The sequence below is a fragment of the Cetorhinus maximus genome, chromosome 11 (genome assembly GCF_964194155.1).
Source record: "Cetorhinus maximus chromosome 11, sCetMax3.hap1.1, whole genome shotgun sequence".
NCBI lineage: Eukaryota > Metazoa > Chordata > Chondrichthyes > Lamniformes > Cetorhinidae > Cetorhinus > Cetorhinus maximus.
In genome coordinates, this window is record NC_135889.1 from 57,160,567 (window position 1) to 57,182,723 (window position 22,157).

The 22,157-nt window shown below is 41.2% G+C and overlaps 1 protein-coding gene across 1 annotated transcript in view; it reads right to left on the reverse strand.

Annotated features, from left to right (window-relative positions):
- Positions 1 to 22,157, reverse strand: part of agps (alkylglycerone phosphate synthase) — a 160,284-nt gene that overhangs the window by 38,158 nt on the left and 99,969 nt on the right. The window contains exons 11-12 of the mRNA XM_078552025.1: positions 9,382 to 9,509; positions 6,567 to 6,618 (exon numbers count right to left, since the gene is read on the reverse strand). Of these exons, the coding sequence (XP_078408151.1) occupies positions 6,567 to 6,618; positions 9,382 to 9,509 (180 nt within the window). The remainder of the gene's footprint in view (positions 1 to 6,566; positions 6,619 to 9,381; positions 9,510 to 22,157) is intronic.

The following is a 22,157-nucleotide window of genomic DNA, read 5'->3' on the forward strand; positions in this document are numbered from 1 at the left end:
AAGTCAGTAATGTGGCACTTTATCAAACACCTGAACATAGAAGTCCACAACACATCATCAACTGCATTGCCCTCATCAACCTTCCTTGTTACCTTGTGAAAAAAAAATCAATCAAGTTACTTAAACACAATTTGCCTTTAACAAATCTGTGCTGTAATTCCTTAATTAATCAGCATTTGTAAGAGTGACATTTAATTTTGCACTGGATTATTGTTTATAAAAGCTTTCACACCAACTGACTGGCCTGTAGTTGCTGGATTATTCTTACAGGCCTTTTGGAACAAGGGTATAACATTTGCAATTCTCGAGTCCTCTGGCACCACCCCTGTATAAAGAGGATTGGAAGATTATGGCTAGTACTTCCTCAATTTCCACCCTTATTTCCCACAGTATTTCAGATGCATCCCATTCAGTTCCAATATCTTATCAACTTGAAGTACAGCCTGCTTTTCTAATACTTCCTCTTTGACAATGTTTAGCCCATTCAGTACCACCTCCTTCACTGTGATTTTTGCAGCATCATCTTCCTTGGTAAAGACAGATGCAAATTATTCATTTACTATTTCAGCCCATGCCCTCTGCCTTCATGCACAAGTCTCCATTTTGGTGCCTAATCAGCCCTGCCCTTCCTCTTGCTATCCTTTTACTATTTGTGCCTATAGAAGACTATTGGATTCTCCTTTATGTTAATTGCCAGTCTTTTCTTTCATTCTTCAAGAAATGCCTACCTTGAAGAAGTATTGCTCTTCTCTCCGACAGGATTTCCGTATCTCTCTTTTGCCTTGTTCACCTTCATTGCTTTCCATTTCTCTCCTGGTGACAAGGTGTTTACTAAAACCCACTTTCACAGCCATATTTTCTTTCTCAGTGACTGTCTCCGTCTCCGACTTACCCCACCTGGATTTCAACTGAAATTCCATCCCTCGTTTCGAACCCACCCATGATTACAGGTATCTCCGGGGCATAAAACGTTTCTCGGACTGCTGTTCCCGTCGCATTCTGAGATCCACACTCAGTGCCATGCGCTGCCATATGAACACACTCGACCTCTCCCTCCAGCAGCACCGCCGCACCCTTTTTCAAAGCTGCGCGTGCCCCCAGTTTCATTTTATTCTTCGTCTCATCTGACGCCTCAACAAGAAACTTTTTCTCTTTCTCTCAAGTGCTAAGGAACGCAAGCTCCAACAACTCATCGACACCAACACCCATCTAGGACCCTCCACCCCTGCCTGTCCCTCCGTCCCCACCCCATCTTCCAATCCCAGCCCCAGCCGTGTATTCGCTATACCCCCTGACCTTCCCCTCACTGAACATTCAGTGCTCAGCAAAGGACTTAGTTTCATACCCTTAAGCCCTCATCTCAATGAATTTCGGGCTCGGCACGATGCTGAACTCTTCTTCCGCCGCCTTCGTCTCCACGCTCACTTCTTTGGGCAGGAGTTCTCTCCCTGTTCAACGGATCCTTTTACCCACCTCCAATATTCTCCCTCCACCTGGACCCCTCCCTCTGCATTCTTACCTTCTCTTGATCTTTTCATTGAGAACTGTCGGCATGACATTAGTCGTTTCAATTTCTCTGCTCCTCTCACCCATTCTAACCTGTCTCTCTCTGAACCTACTGCACTCCGTTCTCTCAGGTCCAACCCTAACATTGTCATCAAACCCGCTGACAAGGGTGGTGCTGTTGTTGTCTGGCGCACTGACCTCTACCTCGCGGAGGCTGAGCGTCAACTCGCAGACACTTCCTCCTACCTCTCCCTGGACCATGACCCCACCACTGACCATCAAGCCATTGTTTCCAGGACTGTCACTGACCTCATCTCCTCTGGAGATCTTCCTCCCACAGCTTCCAACCTGATAGTCGCCCAACCTCGGACGGCCCACTTCTACCTCCTACCCAAAATCCACAAACAGGACTGTCCTGGCAGACCGATCGTGTCAGCCTGTTCCTGCCCCACGGAACTCATCGCTCGTTATCTTGACTCCCTTCTCCCTCCCCTTGTCCAATCTCTTCCCACCTACATCTGTGATTCCTCTGACACCTTACGTCACATCAACAATTTCCAGTTCCCTGGCCCCAACCGCCTCCTCTTCACCATGGACGTCCAATCCCTCTACACCTCCATCCCCCACCAGGATGGTCTGAGGGCTCTCAGCTTCTTCCTCGAACAGAGGCCCGAACAATCCCCATCCACAACTACTCTCCTCCGTCTGGCTGAACTTGTTCTCACACTGAACAATTTCTCCTTTAACTCCTCTCACTTCCTCCAAATAAAAGGTGTGGCTATGGGTACCCGCATGGGCCCCAGCTATGCCTGTCTCTTTATGGGGTATGTGGAACATTCCTTGTTCCAGTCCTACTCTGGCCCCCTCCCACAACTCTTTCTCCGGTACAGCGATGATTACTTCGGTGCTGCTTCATGCTCTCGTCGGGACCTGGAAAAATTTATTAATTTTGCTTCCAATCTCCACCCCTCCATCATTTTCACATGGTCCATCTCTGACACTTCCCTTCCCTTCCTTGACCTCTCTGTCTCAATTTCTGGTGATAGACTGTCCACCAATATTCATTACAAGCCTACCGACTCCCACAGCTACCTCGACTACAGCTCCTCACACCCCGCTTCCTGTAAGGACTCCATCCCATTCTCTCAGTTCCTTTGCCTCCGTTGCAAATGTTCTGATGATGCTACCTTCAAAAACAGTTCCTCTAACATGTCCTCCTTCTTCCTTAACCGAGGTTTTCCACCCACGGTAGTTGATAGGGCCCTCAACTGTGTCCAGCCCATCTCCCGCACATCCGCCCTCACGCCTTCTCCTCCCTCCCAGAAACATGATAGGATCCCCCTTGTCCTCACTTATCACCCCACCAGCCTCCACATTCAAAGGATCATCCTCCGCCATTTCCGCCAACTCCAGCATGATGCCACCACCAAACACATCTTCCCTTCACCCCCCCGGCGGCATTCCGTAGGGATCGTTCCCTCCGTGACACCCTGGTCCACTCCTCCATCACCACCTACTCATCAACCCCCACCTACGGCACCTCCCCATGCATACGCAAAATATGCAACACCTGCCTCTTCACTTCCTCTCTCCTCACCGTCCAAGGGCCCAAACACTCCTTTCAAGTGAAGCAGCATTTCACTTGCATTTCCCCCAACTTAGTCTACTGCATTCGTTGCTCCCAATGTGGTCTCCTCTACATTGGAGAGACCAAACGCAGACTGGGCAACCGCTTTGCAGAACACCTTCGGTCTGTCCGCAAGAATGACCCAGACCTCCCTGTCACTTGCCATTTTAACACTCCACCCTGCTCTCTCGCCCACGTCTGTCCCTGCTGCATTGTTCCAGTGAAGCTCAACGCAAACTGGAGGAACAGCACCTCATCTTCCGACTAAGCACTTTACAGCCTTCCGGACTGAATATTGAGTTCAACAACTTTAGATCTTAAACTCCCTCCTCCATCCCCACCCCCTTTCCATTTCTTCCCCTTCCCTTTTGTTTTTTCCAATAATTTATATAGATTTTTCTTTTCCCACCTATTTCCATTATTTTTAAATCTATACCTTTTATGCCATTTTAGTCTTATTTCACCCCACCCCCACTAGAGCTATCTGTACCTTGCGTGTCCTGCCATCCATTCTTAATTAGCACATTCTTTTAGATAATATCACCACCTTCAACACCTCTTTGTTCTTTTGTCTGTGACATCTTTTGATTATCTGCTCCTATCACTGCTTGCTTGTCCCTACAACCACTGCCCACCCCCCCCACCCCCATACTTCTCTCCACCCACCTTAAACCAGCTTATATTTCACCCCTCTCCTATTTTTACTTAGTTCTGTTGAAGGGTCATGAGGACTCGAAACGTCAACCTTGCTCTTCTCCGCCGATGCTGCCAGACCTGCTGAGTTTTTCCAGGTATTTCTGTTTTTGTTTTCTTTCATTCTCCTTGGCTCTATTTCCTTTCTCACTTCCTCTCTGAACTTTATATTCATTCAATCCGGTACTCAGATGCGTTATACGCACCCTTCTTGTGCTTCATCTCTCTCTATATCTCTTTTGTCCTTTAGGGAGCTCTAGCTTTGGTTACCCTACCTACGCTCTCGTGGGAATGTACCTTGACTATAACTGAACCATCTCCACTTTTAAAGGCAGCCCATTGATCCGTTACAGTTTTGCCTCCCAATCTTTGATTCTGATTTATCTGATACAGAACCATTTTTAATATACTGAATTGGTCTTCCACTTAAGTATTTTTACAATAGATTGCTCCTTGTTCTTTACCATAGCTAATTTGAACTTTATATTATGATCACTGTTGCCTAAATGTCCTCTAGTGACATTTGATCTACTTGTCTAAGTTACGGATTCTGACAATTCCTTTTAGTCACTTAGACAAAAACTAAAGAAAAACACACCGAAAACATGGACTTAGAGTTTGTTAGTTTAGTGAACATTTCCTCCCCAAACATAAAATACCAACTTTATTGCAGCAATGGAGTATTACTGCTCTGTAGAGAAAGAACATTTAGACACAACACATCTCTCACGTGCCATTTGTGATTCACTTGGTAGCCCTCTCACCTGAGTCAGAAGCTTGTGGGCTCACTTCAGGACTTGAGCTCAAAAATTAAGGTTGACACTACAGTACAGTACTGAATGAATGCACTGTTGGGTGGCATGTTTAACCAAGGCTCCATCTGCCCTGTCAGGCAGACGTAAACAATGCAATGGCACTATCTCAGAAGAGCAGGGGAGTATCCCTGGTGGTCTGGCCAATATTTATCCCTCAATTAATATCATAAAAACAGATTATTTGATAGTGATCACATTGCTGATTGCGGGACCTTGCTGTGTGCAAATTGGCTGTCCCATTTCCCACATTACAAGTGACTAAAACACAAAAAATACTTTTGACTGTGAAGCACTTTGGAATGCCCCAAGTTCATAAAAGGTGCTATATAAATGCAAGTCTTTCTTTTTACAGTTGAACTAAACTGTTGGTAAACCATCATTTTCTATAATGGGCTTGTCATCACTAAACTAAATTCTATATTGTTCAGTGTTTTGTAGATATTGCATTAAGCTACATTGCAAATTGGCGAGAGTTATATAATAATTGAATGAAATTTCAAATATAAGAAGGGAATGTGAGCTACAACTTGGCTTGGTCTTTGTGAACTCTAGATAATTTATTTCTTCTGTTCAGCTCTATGGTGTGCAAACACAAAAGAAAAAAAATCAAATCCTGAAAGCTATTCAAAATAATGAGGTCTCTTAGGAACTACACACTTTGAGCCCAGCGATATCAATTCTATGTTTTGTAAAAAAACTACAATGGAGGATAATCCAAAATTTCCATCATTACATATAGAGAAATAAAAGTAACATAATCCTAATTATCTTGTCATAATAGATAATTCAGTGTAACATATTGAACATTGGAGTATACTGATAGTAATGCAGACTCAGTAACTGAAATACAGTATTCTGTAACTATTGAATGGTTTGATGTATTCACTTATGAGGTTTGCTTTTTTGTATCACACCTGCAAAGACTTTACTCAAGACACAAAGCTATTCACACCAGCAAACTCAAAAGTTTTGAAGTTTTGTATCTCCCAAGAGTCACATCACTAGTTATAGGAGAAGATGGTACACGTGGTTGCAGTGTCTAATGGATAAAGTGAGCATTGGCTTTTGATTGCCTTTTTTTTCTTTTTTTCCGTTATGCATGTTGGTAACATTTTACAGACTTCGATACTCAATTTTTTAAATTTCGTAATGAAGACAAAAAGTTGAGAGATTATAGTCATACAGTACTTTAGAATATTGGATTGATCTGGAGGCATAAAATTTACACACCGTTGTGAATCCTTTAAATAACAAATGTATAAACCAATTTGACAAATGACCAGCACTTTGACATATTTACTTAGTAACCCTGAACTTCTGAGCAATTTATCATACTATTTAACATTTAAATATAGTGAACCCTCTACAACCAGTGCTGGATCTGACTTCAGATGTCTCAACAGGAATTCAAATTTAACTCAATAAAACCAAGTTGGGATCATCACGAGCCACTTAACAGCCCTCAAAACAGGTTTCAATGGATTAATATCTACCACTCAAGGAAGCTGTGTGTTGTAACTTAAAGTTAGATTGGCCTTTTTGGGACCGAAGGCTCAAATTCAGAGATGAGAGCAAAAGCTAATTCTTTTTAAAGAAAATATATATTTATTAAAAGACCCTAACAGGGTCTTTGAAGTCAGGTTTTTATTCCCTTCCCTTGTCAATGTAATTAATTGGATATTCAGCCACAATTTTAGCCCATTGCTGAAACGAAAAGGAGAAAAAAAAAGGGCCCCTGATAATCGAATGCATGCACTATGATGTTTGATAGTGTCATTTAACATGGAGTCAATGTCAATTCATGTAGTACTGGATTATTACATCCTTAGCTCTTATAGGTCATATAATAAACTAAAATACAAACTTTAAAATTAATATACATCATTGTTAATAAAAATCTCTTCCAAAAATTAATATTTGCTTACCAAACTGGAACTGTGTATTGTCCATTAGACGGATTGATGCAGGAGCACATCTCTGCAGAGATGAAAGTATAAAACAAATTCTCACTCTGATATCAAAATAAACTAGGTAATAATTTTGAAGGGCAAGAAATTTGTGGGTTTACTCCTGCCAAATTTTCAATATTCCAATTTTTGGTACAAAACTCTTGCATCGGACCTAGTATCTTACCAGTTCCTAAACACAATCTTTTCAAACGGAATATAACCAAAATGCTTGTTGAAACAAGAGAAGGAAATGCACAGTAAGTCAATGAGCAACTCTGGAAAGACAATTCATGACCAAAAATTATGTAACTAATCTTTTCTCTTTAACTGACCTACACATTGCCAGCATTTTCTGATTATATTCAGATCTACAATTTGATTTGTGAAGAACTTAAAAGCCTTGCATCTTACCTGGCATACAGCTTGGAACGATAAGGCAGCAGAGCTTTGAAATGGGCTAAAGTTTATGGAAGGTGGACAATGCCCAGAACATTGGAAGAGTCAAGTTTTGAGGCAGCAAAGGCATAAACCAAGGTTTCAGCAGCTAATGGGCGGAGGTAGGAGCAAGGCTATAGCTTATAAAAAACACCTTTTACATGTAGATTCATAGAATGCTACCAGCATAGAAGACCAGCATTTGGCCTGTTGTGTCTGTGTAGTTCACTGCAAGAGCTACTCAGCTAGTCCCACTTGCCTGCCTTTTCTCAGTAGCCCTGCAAATCTTCTCTCTTCGGATAGATATCCGATTTCCTTTTTAAAGCCACTATTGAGCCTCCACCACGCTCAGGATGTGCATTCCAGAACATATCACTCACTGCATAAAACTTTCCCTCATGTCACCTTTGATTCTTTTGCCTATCACCTTAAATCAAGTTTCCTCTGGTTCTCGACCCTTCTGCCCTTTTCTTTCTAGTCTGTCTAGATCCCTCGTGATTTTGAGCATCTCGATCATATCTCCTCTCCAGCTTCTCCTCTCTAAAGAGAACAGCCCCAGCTTTGTCAATCTATCCATGTAACTGCAATCTCTCATCCCTGAGACCATTCTCATGAATCTTTTTCTGTGCCCTCTCTAAAGCCTTCACCCTCTTTCCTAAAGTGTGCTACCCAGAATTGAACACAATCCTACAGGTGAAGCTGAACCAGTTTTTATAAAAGATCCACCATAATTTCCTTGCTTTTATACTCAATGCCCTATTCATAAAGTTCAGGATTGCATATGCTTTTTTAATTGTTTTCTCAACCTTCAATGATTTGTGCACATAGACCCCCAGGTCCCTCTGCTCCTGCATCCCCTTTAGAATTGTATGCTTTATTTTTTATTTCCTTTCCTTGTTCTTCCTACCAAAATGAATCACTTCACAATTCTCCACATTAAATTCCATCTCCCACACCATACTCCTCCAGCATTTCTTGTTTTTTTGCCCAACATAGTGGGATTGCCCATGCTTGATTCCACTCTTAACCAACCAGCCATTGCATCTACAGGAATGATTTCTCTTCCTGCCCATTACCTCCACAGTGACCCAAGGAGTCATCTCCTCTTCCTCATCCACATGTTGCCCTTTGTCGACAGCATCAGCAGACATGGGGTCAGCTTCCACATTACGCCAACAACTCCAAACTCAATCTCTCTCCACAATGTCACTCGATCCTTCCACTACAACTTTATAATGTCAAACTGCTTGTCCAATACTTAAGTCTTTGATTAATCACAATTTTCTCCAGTTAAATAACTGAAAGATTGAAGCCATTCCCTATGCCCCAAACTCCATCATTTATATCCTATCCCACACCAGGTTCCACTCACCTAACACCCCTGATCTGTTGTCCCAAATTTCCCCTACATCTTTTAAAGTTTAATATAGTCGCCGTCATCTTTAAATCTCTTCATGCCTTAACTCCACCCATACCTAACCTTCTAATGTTTACAACTTTCTCCCCAACAAAAGTCTCCATTCATCTGATTCCGGCCTTTTAAGTCAGCTTAAAATTTCAAAACTGCGACTGATAGATTTTTGTTAGGCAAGGGTGTTAAGGTATAAGTAATCAATGCAGGTAAATTAAGTTACATGAACCATGATCTAACTACATGCTAGAATAGGGTCAAAGCACTGAACAATTCCTATTGTCCATAAAATGCTTTGGGACTTTTTTTTGTAAAAGGGCAATATAAAGACAATTTATTGTTAAGCGAAGGAATATAACACTCAATTCCATTATTAACCTTTGTATGATGAGGGATGATACACAATATTGGAATAAGTACTTTCACAGGTATAGCAAGAAAAGGAATACAATGATGGATGATTAACATTGTAAGGATTGCCCAAAGAAATATAAGATATACAAATAGAAAACTTATTGGTGACCATAGCATCATCTTTTAAGTCTGATTTAACCACCACTTCCATTTGAGAACTTGAATGCAATCAGTTCACAGTACAGGATTCTCAAGGCAGACCATCCTCAGCACCACATTTACACTTTTATACAGCTGAACAAGACCATAAGACAAATCATGACAAGATGTCACGTGGTACAGTTAAAATCATTAAGCATGAATTGCTTGCGTGTTCACTGTGCATGTTAAATTACTGAAGAACTTCTGCTTTAGGTTATTCGCTGTATTGCTGTCAATGTTTCTGTATGCCATGAGTTCTAATCCCTCCAAAAGGAGCTACAAAACTTTGTCTGCAGCTGCCAGTCTTTCAACTGTTCAGAACTGGGTACAAATATAACCGTTTTGTTGGAGGAAATGCTCAGTATCTCATATGCAGGAATGAATAATTACCTGTCGTGCTACCTCTCGCAAACAGGCCACACCGTGTTCAAAATCTGGAAACACAATAGAGCCATATTTCTGGTATTCAGGCAAAGGCCTGACCTTTATTGTTACCTCTGTGACCACACCAAGTGTTCCTGAAATAAGAGAATATAGGTCTATTAAGACAGCTATACATTGCAATCATTTTAAAGTTAACAGAATAAAATCACATACATTGGAGACAGGAAAATATGAGAAGTAAAAGTCTTTTAAAAGAACATATCTCCACCATAGTTTTGGGTTCTTTGGTCTTCCTTCTCCCCACCCCCCCCCCACCCCCCCCACCCCAACCGCGCCAACCAACCCTCCTACCCTGCCCCGCACAGGAAAGACAAGTGGTTTATAATATGGATTCTCAACAAAACTGTCTGAAAGATATTAGCACCATAGTGGACACAGGCAAACAAAAGGCATTTACAAGTTAGCTAGGACTGACCACAACCAAAGCTTCTGCTAAAAGCATAATGACAATCCCTGCAGAAAATGTTTTGCACAGACTCTAAACAATGATTAATTTTCTGCATTGTTGTGTCCAATGGCACAATGCTAATAATAGAACCCTGAAAATCTTAGAGTGTCCTGCCGATTTATCGCCATAACCCTAGTTACCCCTTACAAGGAGGGTTACGGTCAGGAATAAAAGCAAAAAATGCTAGAAATGCTCAGCAGGTCTAGCAACAACTTTGGGGAGAGAAACAAAGTTAAAGTTTCAGGTTGATGACCTTTCGTCAGAGCGAACGAAAGTCAAATAAAAGGACATTAATCCGAAATGTTAATTCTATTTCCCTCTCCACAGAATCTGCCAGACCTGCTGAGCATTTCTAGTATTTTCTACTTTTATTTCAGATCTCCACTCATGCACAGTATTTTGCTTCTGTGTTAGGTTACAGTCAGGCTTGAAGCCTCCATAACCTTCGAGTCCCTACTCCTCATGCCTGAAGAGACACCAATAAGCCAAATAAAAGGGGGCGCACACTGGCCTCAGCTAGGGTTGCCAACGCTCCCACAATGGTCGGGAGACCCCAGAATTGGCGCCAATCTCCTACTCGCCAAACAAAGCATTCCAGCAACGCCAGCCAGGATCGGCCACCAGCCAACCACAGCCCATTCTCAGGTACCACCTGACCCTCCAGACAGCCAGGGCCAATTGCTACCCAATCACAGCCTGTGCTCAGGTACCACTTGACCTTCCCTGCGTCACGTACCAGCTGCCAGCCAAACACAGCCTGTGTTCACATGCCAGCTGATCTTCCCTGAGCCAGGAACCTACTCTCCCACCCACAGAAAAGTCAGACTCGGCATTGGCAGGCCTCACTGGACAGAAATATCCGCATGGCCTACGGAGCACATGATCAGTGTTCCAAACAGTTGGGGCTATGCCCACTTGGGCTACAGAGCTGCAGGAAAGGGCGCTGATTATGAGCCAAGGTTAGGCTCAACTGAGACTGGCTGGATGCTTGTATAATGATTGATTAGTGTTATTGAGGTTATTAATTAGTGTTGGATTGAATTGGTGGTGACCAGGTAAGACTGTGGTTCACTGCGGATTTCCATCCCCCAAGAGCAATTGGCGAGGGGAGGAATTGTTCAGACTCAATAGCAGAATTTAGTGAAGACAGGTTCATTTCCTCTCACTCTGCGTCACACTGAATCGGTGCTCAGTTCACAGAAACAGACGATGTGACTCGAGACCAGGGTAACTAGTTTAACAGAAAAGCTTGATGGAGCACAGCCCTGTAGCTGCTTTCTGCTGTATCTTTGCAGTTACCAATCTCAAATGTATTACATATACAACGATATAATACACAGCACAGAAAGTGGCCATTCAGCTCAACTAGTCTGTGCTGTGACGTCACTTCCGCCAGCTTCCCACGATGTCACATCCGCCAATGTCTCTCAGAATACATCAGCCAGAGTTGGCAACCCTAGACCTCACCCATCAAAATGGTCTAGGCTAGACAACAGCTTCTAGTTTAAGATGCATTCGTCCCCATGATTGAAGGAGTCAACAAGTGTGTTAGCAGGGTCAGTACACGCCTGGGCAAATCTCACTAGCTCAGAAAGATGAAAGGGCAATTTTTCATGTCCACGGGTCAGACAGGTGTCAGAGATGTACTCATAATGGCTCTTAAGAGCTAAGAAATAGGATTGGGAGTAGGTCATGTGGCCCTTTGTGCCTGCTCCACCATTCAAGAAGATCATGGTTGACCATCTACCTCAACTCCACCTTCCTGCTCTAGCCCCATGCCCTTAATTACCTTAGCACCCACCCAAGTATCTATCAGCTTCCATCTTAAATATACTCAAGAACTGAGCATGCACAGCTCTCTAGGGTAGAAAATCCAAAGATTCACAAGCCGTGAGTGGAGAAATTTCTTCTCATCTTAGTCCTAGATAGTCAACCCCTTATACTGAAACTATGACACTGTATCCTTGATTTCCCAGTCAGGGAAAGAATTGTCAGTATCCACCTTGTCCCTGTCAAGCTCCTTAAGAATTTTAAATAAAAACAGAAAGTGCTGGAAAAACTCAGCAGGTCTGGCAGCATCTGTAGAGACAGAAACAGAGTTTAATGTTTCAAGTCTAACATGACTTATTCAAGACTGAATAGAGGTAGAAACGTGATGGGTTTTATGCTGTTGAAAAAAGGGGGAGGGTCAGGTGAAACAAAAGGGAAGGTCAGGGATGGGTTAGAGAGCAGGGGAGATTAAATACCAAAAATGTCAAGGAACAAAGGGCAAAGGGAGTGGTAATGGCAGTATTAAAGAAACAAAGCATAGGTCCAGAATAGGTGTTAATATCAGAATAAAAATCAGCTCAGTCTGAAAGCCAAAACAAGAAACAGATTGACACGTGGCAAAAAAAGAATGGAGGACAGAGTTTATGGTCTGAAGTTGTTGAACTCAGTGTTGAGTCCAGAAGGCTGTAAAGTGCCTAATTGGAAGATGAGGTGCTGTCACTCCAGCTTACGTTGAGCTTCACTGGAACATTGTAGCAGGCTGAGGACAGAAATGTGAGCACGAGAGCAAGATGGTGAATTGTAATGGCAAACAACCGGCAACCTGGGGTCCTGCTTGCAGACTGAGTGGAGGTTTTCTGCAAAGCAATCACCCAGTCTGTGTTTGGTCTCCCTAAAGTAGAGGAGACTGCATTGTGAGCAGCAAATACAGCAGGCCACATTGAAAGAGGTACAAGTAAAGCACTGCTTCACCTGGAAGAAGTGTTTGAGTCCTTGGACAAAAGCCAACATACATTTGCCTTACTAATTGCTTGCTGCATCTTCATGTTAACTTTGTGATTCATGTGTAAGGATGCCCCAGGTCCCTCTGAAGGCAAACATTTCCCAGTCACTCACCATTCAAAAATATTCTGCGTTTTTTATTTTTCTGACCAAAATGGGTAAATTTCAACTCTGCCTCATTGTATTCTGTCTGCCATGTTCATGCCCACTCACCCAACTGTCTACATCCTTCTGCAACCATATTGTGCTCCCCTCACAGCTTATTTTTTCCTCCTAACTTTGCAACAACAATAAACTTGGATATACTGTTACAATCCCCATAGAGAATAATAACTTTTAAAAGAAAGGAATCCCCACAGCACCAATGGAAAGAAAACTGATGGACAAGATCTCACTTTTTAAAACTTTTGCTGTTCCAAACCAAGTAAAATCAACATAATTCAAATATTAACAGGCAAAAGTTACTTTAAATAAAAAGATAAATTTCATTCTAAATAGTTGATACAAAGATACACCTCAGAGTTACAAGTCATTATTTCCCACACAAATGTGGCACCACAGAAAATCTCAATCTTTCCAACTCAGCCTCTGGCATTGGGACCTCTCACTTCCCATTGAACGGATTTGGCCCTCAAGTTGCTTTCACCGGCAGCCGTATTCTCTGAGGTTCCTGGATACAGTTAACACCAAAAAGAGACACTACTACGAACCCTCTTTCACTCAGATCATGATAATCCTGATGGCACAGAATCCCCAGAGACTCCCTTCTCAGACCCCTTTAAATGGCCAGGTTGGCTCTTCCAAAACTGAAATAGTAGCAGTGGGTCCCGTTCCAATCCAGTCTCCTGCTCTCCCCATCTGCAGCTCTGTCCTTTCTAACTGTATAACACACAGTAACAGTCCTGCTCTATGATCAGAGCCCTGCTTCAACACCAAGATATGTTCTGAGCTGCAGGTTCTGAGACCAGTTACATTCTTCTTCCTGCCAAACATAAAACTGATCCATTCTTGGCAAACGTTGCTTTCTTCCTCTGAAGAATTTTGTGTTCCGAACTGCCTGCCACAAAACAGGCTGGAATTTGACACCACTGCAATTAGCTTTCTACTTACCCTCTGATTTTTAGCTTTTCATCTCCAAGTCAACCTCAGGTCACATGGGCATTTCTTGGAACTAAACTGCCTGCTAGAGAGTCTACTTGCACCCCTTTGAGAAAATGCCCCTGTTTCACTTTGGAAATAACGGGGGCATCGCACAAAAAGAAAATACAGGCTTTTCCCAAAGCATATGGATCATCATAATGTTACACTCAATCCCTCAACCGGGTCATTAATTTAGGTCATTTATAGCTGAGGCTGAGGTAAATGTCTTTTCCCGCTTTCTGAAATAGCAGGGTTATGTTTGCTACCTTCCAATCTTTGGAAATTGTTCTAGAATCAAAGGAATTCTGGAAAATCAAAACCAAATGCATCCACTATCTCTGCAGTCACCTCTTTTAAAAATCCCACAATCCAGGTCGTCAGGTCAAGGGGATTTGTCATCACTTGATTCCATTAATTTCTCCAGTGCTATTTCTTTATGTCCCTCATTCTCAGTAGACCATTGTTTCCCCATTATTTCTGGAATATCTGTTGTGCCTTTTACCATGAAGAGATATAAAGCATTTGTTTAATGTCTCTGCCATTTCCCCATTCCCCATTATAATTTCATCTGTCTCTACCACTTAGACAAATCTCTTCCAATTTGCTTACTTACAGAAACATTTATAATCAATTTTTATGTCTCTTCCTAATCTATCATATTCTCTTTATATTTCCTGAATTTCAAGGTCCTCCTTTGCTGAATTCCAAAATCGTCCAAATCCGCTACTCTTTTTGGCAACATTAAAAGCTTCTTCCTTTGATCTAGTAATCTCTTAACTCCTCGAGCCAGGGTTGGACCACTTTTTGTGGTTTTATGTGCTTAAAAGTGTACATTTGCTGCAAATTATCTATTAGTTCTTTAAATACTAGCTATTGCTGGTCTACTGTCATATCTTTCAATGTAGCTTCTTAACCTACCTTAGCCATCTCACCCCTCATACCAGTCTAGCTTGCTTTGTTTAGATTTAAGACCTTAGCTTCATACTTAACTAAATCACTTTCAAGCTTTATATAAAATTCTATTATATGATCGTTATTCCCAATGGGTCCCTTTATTAGAAGTTTATTAATCATTTCTTGTTGCACAATACCAAATCCAAATAGCCTGTTCTCAAGTTGACATGCTGATCTAGAAAGCTATCTTGTATGCATGCCACGGATTCCACCCACCTGTTCCATATTCATGAGCTGCCCTCTCATAGACCCTGCAAATTCTGTGGGTCACTGTCACATGTGGTGTACCTTTCATGGTCAAAACTAGAGTGCTTTCTTAGACTTAGCTCTCTGTCGCATGGTAATAACAAAATTGCTTCAAAAACCACCTTAACACTATCCTATATGCATAATTGTGTAAGCAGTACTGATTAAATTAACTTGGCACAGAATACATTTGGAGCCAATCTACAATGAAGTTTAAAAATATGAAATGCAGGAAATTAAGGTTCTTGTATTTATATAATGGCATTAATATAATAATTCATAGCAGCATTATAAAACAAAATATGACAAAGCCATACAAGGTGATATTAGGGCAGAAATGGTAAGTTTTGAGGCACTCAACTAGATCGTGGCTGATCTTCTACCTCACTGCCATTTTCCCGCTCCATCCCCATGTCCCTTGATATGATAGATTTCTAGATATTAAAGATAACATAAGAAATAGGAGCTGGAGTAGATCATTGGGTCAATCAAGACTGCTCCACTATTCAATGCAATCATCCCTGACCTTATGCCATGTTCTGCCCACTCACTTAGCCTGTCTAAATCCCCTTGAAGAATCTTTGCATCCTCCTCATAACTCAGATTCCCATCTTTGTGTCATCAGCATTTCATTTGGTCCCTACATCCAAATCATTGATTTGGTTATGAATAGCTGGGGTCCAAGCACTGATCCTTGTGGTACCCCACTAGTCACAGCATGCAAACCTGAGAATTACCCATTTATTCCTTCTGTTTTCTGTCTGTTAACCAGTTCTCAATCCATGACAGTATATTACCCCCCAATCCCATGTGCTCTAATTTTGCTTATTAACCTTCCATGTGGGACCTTATTGGAAGCTTTCTGAAAATCGAAACACAACGCACCCATTGATTCCTCCTTATCTATTTTTTTGGTTACATTCTCAAAAAACTCCAACAGGTTTGTCAAATATGACTCCTCTTTCATAAATCCACATTGACTCTGCCCAATCCTACCATTATTTTCTAAGATTCCAGTTATCAATCCTTTATAACAGATTCTAGCATTTTCCCTACTACTGATGTCAGGCTTACAGGTCTGAAATTTCCTGCTTTAGGTCTCCCTTTCTTAAACAGTGGGGTTACACTTGCTACCTTCCAATCTGCAGGAACCATTCCAGGATCTATAGAATTTTGGAAGATGACCACCAACACGGCCACCTCTTTCAACAGGTACAAGGGAATAATCAACTTTCAGTCCCATTAATTTTTCCAGCACTACTTTTTTCCTAATACTAATTTCTTTCAGTTCTTAAATCTTGCTATACCCTTGGTTCTCTAGTATGCCTGGGAGGGATTTTGTATCTTCCTCTGTGAAGACAGACAGAAATAAAGTATTTGTTTAGTTTATCTGCCATTTCCTTATTCCCCAGTACAAATTCTCCTGTCTCTGCCTGTAGTGACAAATTTGTCTTTGCTAAACTTATCCTTCTTACATACCTTAGAAACTTTGACAGTTCATTTCTATGTTTCTCGCTAGTTTACTTTCAAATTCTGTTTTCTTTTTATCAGTTTCTTGGTTCTCCTTTGCCAAATTCTAAAATGCTCATAATCCTCGAGCTTACTACTTTTTCTAGTAACTTTAAAAGCCTCTTTCTTTGATCTAACACAATCTTTAACTTCTCGTTAGCCATGGTTGGATCATCTTTCCTGCTGGGTTTTTGTGCCTCAAAGTAATCTAAGTTTTTGTAAATCATACATTAGTTGTTTAAATGCCTGTCTACCACCATACTCTTTAATGTAGTTTCCAAATCTAACACAGCCAATTTGCCCCACACACCTTTGTAATTTCCTTTGTTTAGATTTAAGACACTAGTTTTGGATCGAACTACATCACTTTCAAACTTAATGTAAAATTCTATCATATTATAGTCACTCTTCTGTCAAGGCTCCTTTACAATGAGATTATTAATTAGCCTTTTCTCATTGCACAATAATAGATCTAAAATAGTCAACTATTTAGTTGGTTCCTCAATATACTGTTTGAGAAAACAATCTCGTATACATTCCAGGAATTTGACCTACACAGCATTAGTGCTAATTAGGTTTACCCAGTCTATACAGAGATTGAAGTCCACCATGATTACTGTATTACTCTTGTTACATGCACCTCTAATTTCCTGAATTATACCATGCTCTATTTGGTGGCCTATAAGCCACTCCTACCAACATTTGCTGCGTCTTAGCTCCATCCAAACAGATTCTACACCTTGATCTTCCGATCTTTGTGCACACTGCCCCTTCCTGCCACACTCAGATTATCAATTCCCTCATTGCTACCTTGCTCTCTTGCCTTGTCCTCTCTCTTTAGTTTATCACATCTTCCCTCACCTGATCCCTCATCCCCACTATTTAGTTTAAAGCTCTGTCTAATTATAAGACTCACTAAAACACTGGTCCCAGCGCAGTTTAGCTGAAACCATCCCAATTGCACAGCTCCCACTTTCCCAGTACTCATGCAATGAATCGAAACCCATTTCCCCCACACCAATCTTTGAGTCACGCATTTTGCTCTCTAATCTTATTTACCCTGCTCCAATTTGCTCCTGGTTCAGGTTATCTTGAGGTTTTGCTTTTGAATTTAGCCCCTACCTGCACATACTCTCTAGGCAGAACCTCTTTCTTAGTCCTACCTATGTCATTGGGCCATTTAAGTACCACAACAATTGGATCCTCCCACAACAAGTTCCTCTCTAGCCCAGAGCAGATGTCCCGATCCCTGGCACCAGGCAAGCAACATGGCCTTCTGAACTCACACTCTAGGCTGCAGAGAACTGTGTCTATCCACTTGGCTATACTGTTCCCTACTACCACTACATTCCTATTACTTTCCCTTGCTTGAATGGCTTCCTGCACCACAGTGCCAGCTTCTGTCCATACAGGCTGCAAGAACCTTGAAGCTGCTGGACAATTGCAAGGACTAAGGCTCCTCCACTTCTACCTTGCTGATCCCCTTACTTGCCTCATTCACAGTCACACCTTTCTGCCCCTGGGCCAAATCAAATGGCCCTATCATAAGGGGTGTAACCGCTTCCTGGATCAAAAAACGTCCAGGTAACTTTCCCCTCCAGCTCAATGACCAGCCAAAGTTCCACCAGCCGCAGACATTTATTGCAGATGTTTTTGCCTTGGATCACGCAGGTGTCCATGAATTCCCATGTTCTACCTCTGCGACAGGACACCTGCCCCATCGTGTTTAATTAATTATTTTACCCATTAAATTTTAATTAACATTTCTAGTACTACCTCTATATATTATTATTATTTCAATAAATGTTCGACTTACCCCAATTGAGATTCCCTCGTTGGAAGGTAAGTAGGAGATACTCATCAGCCAATCTAATAAGTTTTATTAGTATTAGCAAATCTTACAACTATAAATAAAACATTAAAGCTACAAAAATTATCTGAGTTTTGAAAGATAAATGAGAAAAATGCTCAAGCTACCTCTTTTCCTGTGGTATCATACTTCGATTTTTCTCAGAAAGTGGTCACTCCACTCTGGAGCCACGGATTGGATTGCTCTTTTTGGTGCTGCTGCCTGTCTCCAGGCCCTCCTTATGTAAGGACATCAAATTGCATGAACTACTCTAGGTGTGGTCTGTATAGTTGTAGCATGAGTTCCCTATTTTCATACTTACCACCCTTGCAATAAAGGCCAATTTTCATTTGCCTTCCTAATGACTTGCTTTATCTGTATATTGGCTTATTGTGTTTCATATAAGAGGACACCCATATCCATCTGTACTGCAGCAGTATGTAGTCTGTCTCCATTTAAATAATGTTTTGCTTTTCTATTCTCCTTGCCACGTGTATAATCTCACATTTTCCACATTATACTCCATCTGCCAGATTTTTGCCCACTGACTTAACCTATCTATATTTGCAGTGTGCGTGTTCTCCTCACAACTTGCTTTCCCACTTTTTTGTCAGCAAATTTGGCTACAATGCGCTTGGCCCCTTCATCCTAGTCATTAATATAAATTGTAAATAGTTGAGACCCCAGCACTGACCCCTCTGGCACTCCACTCATTACTGTTTGCTAACCTGAAAATTACCCATTTATCCAGACTCTGTTTCCTGTTAGTTAGCCAGTCCTCTATCAATGCTAAGATATTACTCCAACACCATAAAGTCTTATCTTTTGCAACAACCCTTTTATGTGGCACCTTATCAAATAGGTTTTGGAAATCCAATTACACTTCCTCGATTGATTTCCCTTTATCTACCCTGCTATTCACATCCTCAAAGAGCTCTGAAATTTGTCAAACACTATAAAACCGTGTTGACTCTACTTGATTCTATTATGATTTTCTAAGTGTCCTGCAAATATCTTAATAATGGATTCTAGCATTTTCCTAATGACAGGTGTTAGGCCCATAGTTTCCTGCTTTCTATTTCCATCATTTCTTGAACATAGGTGTTACATTGGAGTTTTCCATTCAGCTGGGACCTTTCCAGAATTTTGGAAGATTATAACCAATCCATCCACTATTTCTGCAGCCACTTCTTTTCTTTCCCTAGGATGCAGGCCATCAATACCAGGGGGCTTGTCAACCTTTAGTCCCATTAGTTTACCTTGTACTTGTTCTCATGTGATAATGCTTTGTGTTAAGATCCTCATTCTCTTCTGTCCCCTGATTTTCTATTATTATTGGGTTGCTTTTAGTGTCATCTATTGTGAAGACAGATACAAAATACTTGTTCAAAGTCTCTGGCATTCCCTAATTTCCCTTTATTAATTAATTAGTCTTATCCTCTAATGAACCAACTATAGCTACTCTCTTCCTTTTTTATATACTTGTAGAAGCTCTTACTATCTGTTCTTGTATTTCTTGTTGGTTTACTCTTAATATATTTTCTCCCTCTATTCTTGTTTAATCATCCTTTGTTGGTTTCAAAAAGCTCCCAATCTTCTGGCCTTTGGCTAATCTTTGCAGCTTTGTATGCCCTTTTTTTCAATTTAATACCTTTGTTAACTTCCTTAGTTAACTGTAGATAGTTCAGCTATCTCGGAATCTTTCTTTCTCAATGGAATATATCCTTGTTGAGAGTTATGAAATATCTCCTTAAATGTCTGCCACTGTTTATCTACCATCTTATCTTTTAGAACATAAGAACTAGGAGCAGGAGTAGGCAATTCATCCCCTCGAGCCTGCCCCGCCATTCAATACGATCATGGCTGATCTCCTTTCGGCCTCAACTCCAATTTCCTGCCCTCTCCCCATAACCTTTCAACCCATTACTAATTAAAAATCTGTCTATCTCCTCCTCAAATTTATTCAGCGTCCTGGCATCCAATGTACTCTGAGGTCGTGAATTCCACAGATTCACGACCCTTTGAGAAAAGTAATTCCTCCTCATCTCTGATTTAAATCTACCACCCCTTAGCCTAAAACTATGGCCTCTCCTTCTAGAATGACCCACAAGGGGCAACATCCGCTCCACGTCTACTTTGTCTATCCCCTTTAGCATCTTATATACCTCAATTAGATCTCCTCTCATCCTTCTAAACTCTAGCAAGTATAGGCCTAAACTGCTCAATCTCTCCTCATAAGACAAGCCCCGCATCTCTGGAATCAATCTACTGAACCGCCTCCAATGCAACTACATCCTTCCTCAAGTAAAGGGGCCAAAACTGTGCACAGTTGCAACAACACTTCCCTATTTTTATACTCCATTCCTTTAGCAATAAATGCCAAAATTCCATTTGCCTTCCTTATTACCTGCTGTACCTGCATACTAACTTTCAGCAATTCATGCATGAGGACACCCAGGTCCCTCTACACTGAAGCATTCTGAAATTTCTCTCCATTTCAATAATAAGTCACCTTTTTATTCTTCCGACCAAAATGGATAGCCTCACACTTATCCACGTTAAATGCCATCTGTCAAATTTTGGCCCATTCACCTAACCTGTCCCTATCCATTTGTAAATTTCTTATTTCTTCATTGCAACTTACTTTCCCACCTATTTTGGTGTCATTTACAAATTTAGCTATAGTACCTTCTGTCCTGAATCCAAGTCACTAATATAGATTGTAAATAGTTGGGGCCTAAGGATCGAACCCTGTGGCACCCCACTAGTTACAGCTTGCCATCCAGAAAAAGACCCATTTATCCCGACTCTCTGCTTTCTGTTGGTTAGCCAATCCTCTATCCCGGCTAATATATTACCCCTAACTTAATCCAGTCTACCCAGTCACTTTAAATAACTCTTGACTTCAATGCTTTGCAATTGCTTTCAGGTTTAAGACACTAGTTTCCAAACCAAGTTTTTAACCCTCAAAATGAATGTGAAATTCAATGTTTTGATCAATCTTTCCTTTACTGGAAGGTCATTAATTAATATTGTCTCATTACACATTTCCAAGTCAAAAATAACCAGTTCCTTGTTTGGTTTCAGAATGCATTGTTCCAAGCAACTGTTCCAAATACACTCTATGAACTCAAGAAGATTAAAGCTGTCCGTGATTATTGCAGTACCTTTCTTACAAACCTCAATTATTTCTTGATTTATACTTTGTCCTACAGTACAGCTGATAGAAGGCCTACAGGCTACTCCCATCACTGATTTCTTGCCCCTGTTATTTCTTACCTCCACCCAAACTGACTGTACATCTTGACCTTCCAAGCCACGATCATTTCTCACTCATGTACTGATCTCAACCTTGTTTTTCTACCCTTCCAAAATGTCAATTATCCCTGAACACTCAGTTTCCAGCCTTGGTCACCTTGCAATCATGTCTCTAATGGTTATCAGATCAAACCAGTTTATTTCTATTTTTTCCATCAATTCAACCATCTTATGACGAATGCATTCAAGTAACAATCCTTTAATTTTGTCTTTTAACCATTTTTCCCCTACTCTGACCCTATCTCGTGTTGCAATCTTATGTTTGTAAATTCAGTCCCTTCCTGCCATGCTCTGGTTATTATTAACCATACTACATCCCTGCGCTATTGCTTTGACCTTTCTCTTAAACGTTTTAGATTTCTCCTCACATGAACCCTGTCCTCACTATTTAGTTTAAAGCCCTCTCTACAGCCCTCGTTATTCAATTCACCAGGACACCAGCCCCAGAATGGTTCAAGTGAAGCTCATCCCAATGGAATAGCTCTC